General features: G+C 36.5%; 1 protein-coding gene across 2 annotated transcripts in view; it reads left to right on the top strand.

Annotated features, from left to right (window-relative positions):
* Tll1 (tolloid like 1) overlaps nt 1–9,169 on the top strand; it is a 201,965-nt gene that overhangs the window by 165,420 nt on the left and 27,376 nt on the right. For both annotated transcript variants that reach the window (XM_021218792.2, XM_029532162.1), the window contains 2 exons: nt 1,516–1,676; nt 5,699–5,879. In XM_021218792.2, coding sequence (XP_021074451.1) covers nt 1,516–1,676; nt 5,699–5,879 — 342 coding nt within the window. The remainder of the gene's footprint in view (nt 1–1,515; nt 1,677–5,698; nt 5,880–9,169) is intronic.

Here is a 9,169-nt window from a genome sequence, read left to right as displayed (position 1 = left end):
TATATATATATATATATATTTATATAGTTTATATATATTTAATTCAGAGTCTTACCACCAAAGTATAAATCTCACATAACAAAGTCTTTTCTATCTACTGTGATTACATATAAATACCAAAGGCAGAAAACTCTTTGCTTCATGTTTGATGCTGTGTGGCTGGCTTTTTAAAACATGACCCTGTCTCCTTATTTCTTAACAGTCTGGATTCTTATTTGGCTTCCAAGTCTCCATCCTACCTATTAAACCATCAGCCTCTTCTCTGTACTGGGTGCCAAAGAGCACATTGTGTACCAATCCTAAAATAACATGACTCTTATTAACTATTCTTATTTCTATCTGCGTCTCCAAGCCAGAGCCTAACGTATCCTAGGCAATTCTGTACAACTGAGCTGCATCTCCTAGATTAACATGACTATTCCTTACATGTAGTTCCTAGAAATAAATCTCCTCACCAAAAACCCAGTACAAATGAGAGTGTGAGTCACTTTAAATATTTACTAACATGCTATGAAATATATACATACCTATGTTTACATGCACATGTGAACATACCTATGCTTACATAAACATGTGAATACACCTATGTTTGCATAAGCATGTGAGCAGGGCAGCCATCTCAGGCAGCTATTGGATCTCCTAAGAAGCAGTTATGAGCTGGGTATAGCATGAGCTCATTTTATTCACCTTGTCTTGTGATACTCTGACTTTGGCAATTTCAGTAGGAATGAGAAAGGAAATATAAAGTGTCCATTCTAAGAAGATCATTAAATAACAAAGAAAACTAGTTTTAAATAAAATGCTTTGGAATAATATGCTATTTCAGTTCTTTTATCTTTCTTGCTAATGTACTTCAAATAGTTTTACTTGCCTTGGAATAAAGTATGGTAATTTGAAATAGTGGGTTTGGTCTTGTTTTATCAGAATATTGCATACTATCTCAATATCTATCTATCTATCATCTATCTATNATCTATCTATCTATCATCTATCTAGAATTTATCTATATCATCTATCTATAATCATGTATATATTCATCAATCTAACATCTCTCAGTTATTTATCTATTTCTATTTAACCATCATCTACCAATCAGCTATCTATAAGTTATCTCTCTATATAGCTGTTAGAATATCTTAGCTGCCACAATTATAATAATTTCACAAAAATAATTTTATTTAAATTTTCCAGGCATCACAATATCGTAAGATATTTTCCATGCATTTAGAAGAAAAGGAATCTTGGACCTGGCTTTAATTTATATTATTCACTTAAATTTTGAAGCAATGTAAAGCATTGTACTGTGGCCATCATTTGCTTTGTCCCAAGTTGTTGATTAGTAGTTATGAATGGGGTTTGATGATAAAATTCTTTAAATAAAACCTCAGGGCAGAGCATGCAGCTTCTCGGACTGACAACTAGAGGCTGCTTCACATTCAATGCAGAGATGGCGAAGCGGAGGTGCTCCGAAGGGAGCACCTTTATTAAGACGCTCTCTTTCCCCTTCTCTTCCAGCTGCGTGCGGGGGACTTCTTACAAAGCTCAATGGCACCATAACCACCCCCGGCTGGCCCAAAGAGTACCCTCCAAACAAAAACTGCGTGTGGCAAGTGATCGCGCCAAGCCAGTACAGAATCTCTGTGAAGTTTGAGTTCTTTGAATTGGAAGGCAATGAAGTAAGTGAGCAATGTTAAAAGCAAGTTTATCGTGTTGTGAGGTCCTCTAAGGGCAATCTGACAAGCTTAAAAGAAAGGAGAGCACCACTAGGCTTATACAAATGTCCCCTTCCTTGCCCCACTGCTCCTTTCTGCAAGTACTTACTGGTCTGTTTTAGGCTGTAGGGAGCACATCAGCGGTCCTTGCCAAGGTGTCCCGGCAACAGTAAAGCCATCCTTCAAGGGGAAATGGGAAAGTGTTAGAGGCAGAGAAAGGAGAACAGAGGAGAACAGAAAGAGAGGAGAGAAAAAGAGAGAAAGAGGGGAAGAGACTGGCTAGAAATAGGTGGGGGAAAGGGGAGGGGAGAGGGAGAGAGAGGGAGAAGGAGACTCAGGGAGAGAAAGAGTCTGAGAGAAAGAGGGAGAGAGGGAGGGAGGGAGGGAGGGAGAGAGAGAGAATGAGAGAGAGTGAGAGAGAGAGAGAGACAGAGACAGAGACAGAGACAGAGACAGAGACAGAGACAGAGACAGAGAGAGAAGCTGAATAGTCCTTATAGTGAGCCAGACTCCTTCCTACCTGGCTGTTGCTAGGTAACTGTTGGGCAGAGCCTATAGGAAATGCTAACACAATTTTACTTAGATTTGTGTGGGAGACTGAAAATTACCAGAAGGAATTTTCAGAAAATTTGATGTCCAATATTTAGGATAAGCTTCCATATCACCTAGGTATTTATAGAAAAATCATAAATAAAAAATAAAAATAGATTAAATCAGAACAAAAATATCCACTTATAAGAAAGATGTGGTCTACTTTTGGTTATTAGTATGTTTTCAGATGTATGTAGTTTTTCATTATGAATTATTTGTGATTTGCATACCAAAATATTAATTTTAATCTAAGAAATTATAAATTTAGTGGAAGTTATTATTCCTTTTCAAAATATAGCTTACTGGTTTGAAAGCTCAGTTTTTTTGACAGAAGACCAGATTGAAATTTGTGCAGTCACTTATTTGGAAATGTCTGTGTGTTATCCATCCATATATATATATATATATATACATATATATATACATATACACATACACATACACATACACACACACACACACACACACATACACATACACATACACATACACATACACATACATATACATATACATATACATATACATATACATATACATGCAAATACAGGTGCATTCAGTGCTTAGAAATAACAAGGAAATGCCAGTTGGATTTTGGATTTACTGGATTACTTTTATGAACAAAGTTATAAGCACATTTCCTTTGATGGCTCAGTTTTCTATTAAAACCCCTTTCTGATTCCTTTCTTCTAACTTACATTTCTACATTTAAATTTAATTAACCATTATTTAATTCTACGAACTATAATGAAATTTTTCTGCATTTATATTTAGTTACACATGATTTAATTACACTAAGTATAATGAAAAGTTATTTTGCCTTTTCTGCATACCTAGTACAACTTGTCAAACATGGGATGAGAAATGTATGCGTGCCCCTGGGCCCCTGTTAATTGGGTTTTTTTGTAGATTTATTCACAACTTTTTGCTGTACTTATTTTTGGCACTTGTTCCTCCTTCTCCCTGTCCTTTTACTACTTTTTAAATATTATTTGTTTCCAGTAATTCAATTTGTAGTTATTAAGATACTTTTATGTATATATAAAAAATCCTTTAGAGACTATGGTGGGTGAGTTTTAGGTAGTAAACTTAGGCATTTTAGGGAAACATAGCATCACAAAAATTACTTGGCTTGGATAAGTAGAAAGGTGATTTGGTAATGTGCCCGTTGTGCAACCATGGGGACCTGAGATCTGTACCCAGCACCTACAAAGAAAGCTACGCATGGTCATCAGTGCTCAGGATTCCAACACTAAGGAGGCCAAGACAGACAGGAGGATCCACAGGGCTTTTTGGGTGTTCAGTCTAGGCTACTTAGTGACCCTCGGGTTAAACAAGAAACCCTAAAACAGAAACATAAAAGAGAAGTGGACAGCTTATGAAAAATGAGAACCAAAGTTGACATTTGACCTATAAATATGCCTGGACACCTACAGATACAATCACGTGAAGATATAGACAACACACACATGCATATGCACATGCATACACACACAAGTCAATATGTTGGCTTAGATTATTTTCCAATGTCATGTGTAATAAAACAGTGGGAATCAATTAATCCTTTAGACATATTTAATCCATGTGGAATATAACTTTTCCTTATCAATTACCTCGAATCAGGGTGAACACTGAAATGAAGAGATTGATATTTTTCATAAGACATTCAGAAAAAGCTTTTACATGCTGGGCACTTTTCAGAAATGAGCTTTCCTTCCCAGTCCATGATTTGATATTAACTGAGTTTTGAATTAGCTCTATGATCATAATTATCGCTGCAGCTATTGGTTGTGTCTGGAGAGACATTTTGAATTGACATATGGTGTGAGAAGAAAAGGAGTTGTGTGCAGGAGGAGGGAACAGAGGTGGTTCCACACAAATGCAGCTTTGTGCTCTAGAAAGCCTATTCTCTTTGTAACGGCCACCATTCACAGAATAGCTGGCTGTAAACTCCTTAGCATATGCCAGAATTCTTAAACTCATAATGGTGTTTCTGTGTGGAAAGCTATTTCAACATTCTGTGTGTTTCGTAGCTTAATAACTTAACTCTTCGCATTAAGCCTAAGCAAAACATTGCCTTATAAAATAGAAGAAAAAGTCAAAACTTCATTGACTTATTCCCTATACTAATGTCCCATAGGAAAGTCAATAGCAAACATACTCAGCATCTGAAACTCTCATTTAGCATGGAATTCTCTCTAAACAAATACCGCAGACTAACAAAGTATTTAGAAAAATTACTTCACTCTTTCCCAGTAGTAGTTTGTTTATTTAGCACCTAATTAATATCACAAAAAAACTCCCAGTGATTTGTGTTGACATACTTTGAAGCACAGATCATGCCCCAGGGTTCAATTGTATGCATTGTTAAACTTTACTAATTATACATTTATATAATAAAAGTTTTTCATGCACGATGAATTCTGCAGAATATTCTCTGTGCGAGCTTGGGAAGAGTGTGCTGTGGAAACATCTGTTAGAGGCCATAAAATTGCTTAAGAATACTTGGCATTCTGCTGAGTCCTTGCGTTTTCACGATGTTAGGTAAATAAATCAGACAAGCTTACTTCATTTTGTCACAAATCCATGGCTTATTCCAGTAAGAGATTTAGCATTTGTTTATAATCCTGTAGATGTCCTATGAAATTACCTACAGTACCTAACCCTGCACGAAATGAAGGAACACGAGCCTTTTAGTTAACTTTAAAGACAGAAACTTATTACTACATTCTATGTATCTTCACCTTGGATTTAGGATTGGTGCTTCATGGGGCAGAGTACCATGCTTCCAGGACACAGCACTGGTCTAAGCCCCACTCTGGACTGTTGTTCAACCACAAGCATGCGAGATCAGTGTGCCGCTGTATATAATATATAAAAGAATCTTAACACAGAAAAATGTTTTTGTTCATTCCCCAAATGGGAAGGATGACTTTTGTCGATAGTTGTCATTTCAGGAAAAATGTGGCAAGCAGTTTTATGCATTCGTCATCAATGTCGGATAAGATGTGATAAATGATTTCTTAATTCATTCCAAGATTTAAAAGAAATATAAATAGAAGGCAGCGACAGGCAGATTATTTTCTGTCTGAGATACTGGCCTTTCAACCAGTGCTCATCTTAATTCTCCCAGATTTTGGTATTTTTGTAAGACACATGCTGTGAATCCTAGGGGGAAATTGACCAAAGTGAATGGGGAGGTTTTCCACAATAAACTTGGTGAACCTTCATGCCTTCTGCCCCACAGTTGGTTCCTACTAGATGTTTTTTTCCTAGTTAATCCCTGTAGAACTCCTGAGGGACTAATGAACTAAAACTGTGGCAGGTTTCTTTAAGATCAATGTCAATCACGTTGTTCTCTCTAATTGGTGATCACGGCAACCATGTTTGTCCAGGTTTGCAAATACGATTACGTGGAGATCTGGAGCGGCCTTTCCTCTGAGTCTAAACTACATGGCAAGTTCTGTGGCACTGACATACCTGAAGTGATCACTTCCCATTTCAACAACATGAGGATTGAATTCAAGTCAGACAACACTGTATCCAAGAAGGGCTTCAAAGCACATTTTTTCTCAGGTATAAGTGTGCACATGATGCATGTACAGGAGTTTCTATCTTTTTGGTCTGTACTGCTTTTAACTGCTATCTCTTCTTTTGTAAGTGGGAAGCATGTGGAATGCCTGTGCGGGGTTTGGCAGCTCAGTTAATGCCAGTGTTAGTACGTAAATTTTATAGGTCCCATTGAAATGCTGTCCTTGAATAATAGCTTATATATAAAATTTAAATATGGCAAAGGCTGGTATGTGGACTAGAATAGTTTCATGTTCTGACTATTCACTGCATGTGTGTGGTAATAATGGCACCAGACTTTCCCAAATTGGCAGATTTTCCAAATAACATTTATTGACTTAGTAAATGTGATTTCATTTGAGCACTAAATTTGTTTTCCTGTTACATTTCTTTATTATGTTAGGCTAAAAATTAATGTCATATTTTTCTCTAGTTTCTACAGAAATTATTGTGCTAAGTATAGAAATATAATTTTTATAAATTATATTTGTATAAATTTTGGAGCTTTCCATAGAAATACGGAAATGTAATTTAACTTATATTTGATATAAATATAACACTATCTAACATTTATTGGGTTGTGACTTTGAGTATACTTCAAAAGTAATTAAAAGTACATTGTTACATAAAAACTAAAATGTAAAAAATGTAGTTTTTATAAAAATATATATAAACATGAGCAAATCATATTCTCTCCATTTTAGACTCACTTTTCACAACATTCTTCTGACCTTCAAAAATGGGTTGTAATAAACTTTACCATAGAACTCTCTTCTGCCTGGGTAGCTAGTAGCCTATTTAACACAACCGAATTCCAATTACGCTTTAATAGTAGGTAATTTAGATTGAGTTAATTCAAATTCTATTTATGCCATCTTCCTTCTGCTTAAAATGAGTGAGATCTACAATGTCGATGGTCTGTCTGAGTGTTCAGTGTAATTGAAATTAATGGTTCACAAACTCTATTGAGTTCCACGTTACCCCATCTAACTCCCCTGTTCTCCAGCCCTTCTTTCTCTCAGATTTAATCTCCTTTTAAAACTTCTTTTCAATCGTTGATTTAGGATTTATTTTATTCAAAGTGGAATTTTAATATCCTACTCTAGTAAAAGAAAGACATTTTCAGACCTACCTATTTATTTTGTAGCTGTTCTTTATCTTGAAAATTTTAAGTAATCCAGTGGTTAGATGAGGATAAGACTGCCTACCTTAGTGCTATCTAAATATTTATTTTAAAAGTTAAATTTATGAAATGAATGATTTTTTTGTAAACCATTCAAAACATCTGGATCGTTTACATTACTTTAACATTTTATCTAAAAAGTCTTTAAAAGATTTATTAGCCAAATCCTGACTACAAAGTATGCTTAACTCTATAGATTTAAAATTCACTTCATTACTTTTGGCCAGGCAATGCACTGAACAGTAGCGTTGATGTAGAAAATAACTTTGTTTCACTCTTATGACATGGATGTAAGAAGGCACACAGCTGGTAATCCGGTACATGCAAGCATGTGTGCTCTGTGAGCTTTGTGAAGTGGCCATATCCCTTGGCAGCACCCAAAATCAGTAATTTACTATAATGCAAGGTCTCTGATATAACTATGCTCATAAAGCAACTCTGAAATTAGTATTTATGTCAATCCTCTAATGAAGAATTGTGTGTATATAAATTATACAATTTTCATAAATTTCAAAAAAATTTTATGCCAAGATTAGTATGTAGAGTGATGTTGACCCATGCTCAGTAGAGGAGTCCAGAAGATTGGCGTGCATCCCAGACATTAAATGTTGGTGTCTGGTTCTGCTTTGATTTGGTTGTGACCGTGCCTTGGCTTTTCCCACTTGAAGTAAGAAAGTATTTTATTGGTGCTCACAATCAAGAGACTGCATTTTAAAAGACTTTTGACTTTTAAAGAGATTTGGGTATTATAAATGGTATTAATGTGTTGGATTTTGTAAAGATGGTGGGATTTTTTAAAAGTTATTTATGTTTTTAATGTAAGGTCTTAGGGATGAGTGAGAAAGGAAGGGCTGTAGGTTAGTAGCTGTGTGTTTATGTGTCAAGCTGACAAGGAGTCTGTTGTATTGGCTAGTTTTATGTGCCACCTTTACACGAGCTACAGCCATAATAGGGAAAGGAGCTTTAGTTGAAGAAATGCCTCCATGAGATCCAGCTGTAAGGCATTTTCTCGATTAGTGACCAATGAGGGAGGGCCCAGCCCATTGTGGTAGTGGTGGGCACCACCCTGGGCTGGCGATCCTAGATGCTATAAGAAGCAGGATGAGTTAGCCACAGGAAGCAAGCCTAGAAGTGGCTTACCTGCATGGCCTCTGTCCTAATTTCTTTCTACAGATTTCATCCCTGTTTGAGTTTCTGTCCTAACTTCTTCCAGTGATGGGTTTGTGATCTAGAAGTATAAACCAAATACACACACACACACACACACACACACACACACACACACACACACACACACAATCAAGAAGCAATGGAAGCTGTAACTCTGCTTTGTATTCATTTGTATGTGTTCATCTGCGAGCTGAGACATCTGAAGAGTTAAATGCAATGCTCCCCATCACGGAATATGATCTACTCCTTCGTTTATCTTGGTCTGCTGGCCATGTGCTTAATCATAAGAGCTAACCAGAACCTTGGCAACTGGTGTTGGTAACCTGTTACACTCAGTATTTTTAGGACATGAGGGAAAAGGGCAACCATTGTTTTGTAATAGGTAGCTACTTAGTAAAGCCCACAGTAACTGTTAGAGAGAAGAAAATTCTAATGCTCTCTTTGGGGTTTATGGAAAGTTCTTAGAAATCTGTCAGATCCAAGCTTAAAAATATTTTGGATTTGGATACATGATTAGACCTACTTCACACCCAAATTCCTGGCTCTTTCTGTTAGCTAAGTGGTAAGTTTGCTGCAGGAAAGGAAGGTAAAATTATAGTTGTTATGAACTGCTATTTCACGCGAAAGTAAGGGATGGCCACAGATCAAGATTTAGGCTGAATGGCTCACTAATGATGATCTTTCAGAATTCTAAACTACAGGAGCTTTTCCATCTTTGTTGCTGTGTATTTGTCTTGAAGAAAAAAGAAAACATGCTAGATTTCTCATAGTGTTTTGAGCATAATAGTATCCATAGTAGAACATAATGGTGAATTAAGAAGTAATTCAGGAGCCAGGCGTGGTGGTGCACGCCTTTAATCCCAGCACTCAGGAGGCAGAGGCAGGTGGATTTCTGAGTTCGAGGCCAGCCTGGTTTACAAAGTGAGTTCCAGGACAGCCAGGG

This window comes from Mus pahari, chromosome 19, assembly GCF_900095145.1.
Source record: "Mus pahari chromosome 19, PAHARI_EIJ_v1.1, whole genome shotgun sequence".
Taxonomy (NCBI): Eukaryota; Metazoa; Chordata; class Mammalia; order Rodentia; family Muridae; genus Mus; species Mus pahari.
This window is presented reverse-complemented; position numbering and strand designations above follow the sequence as displayed.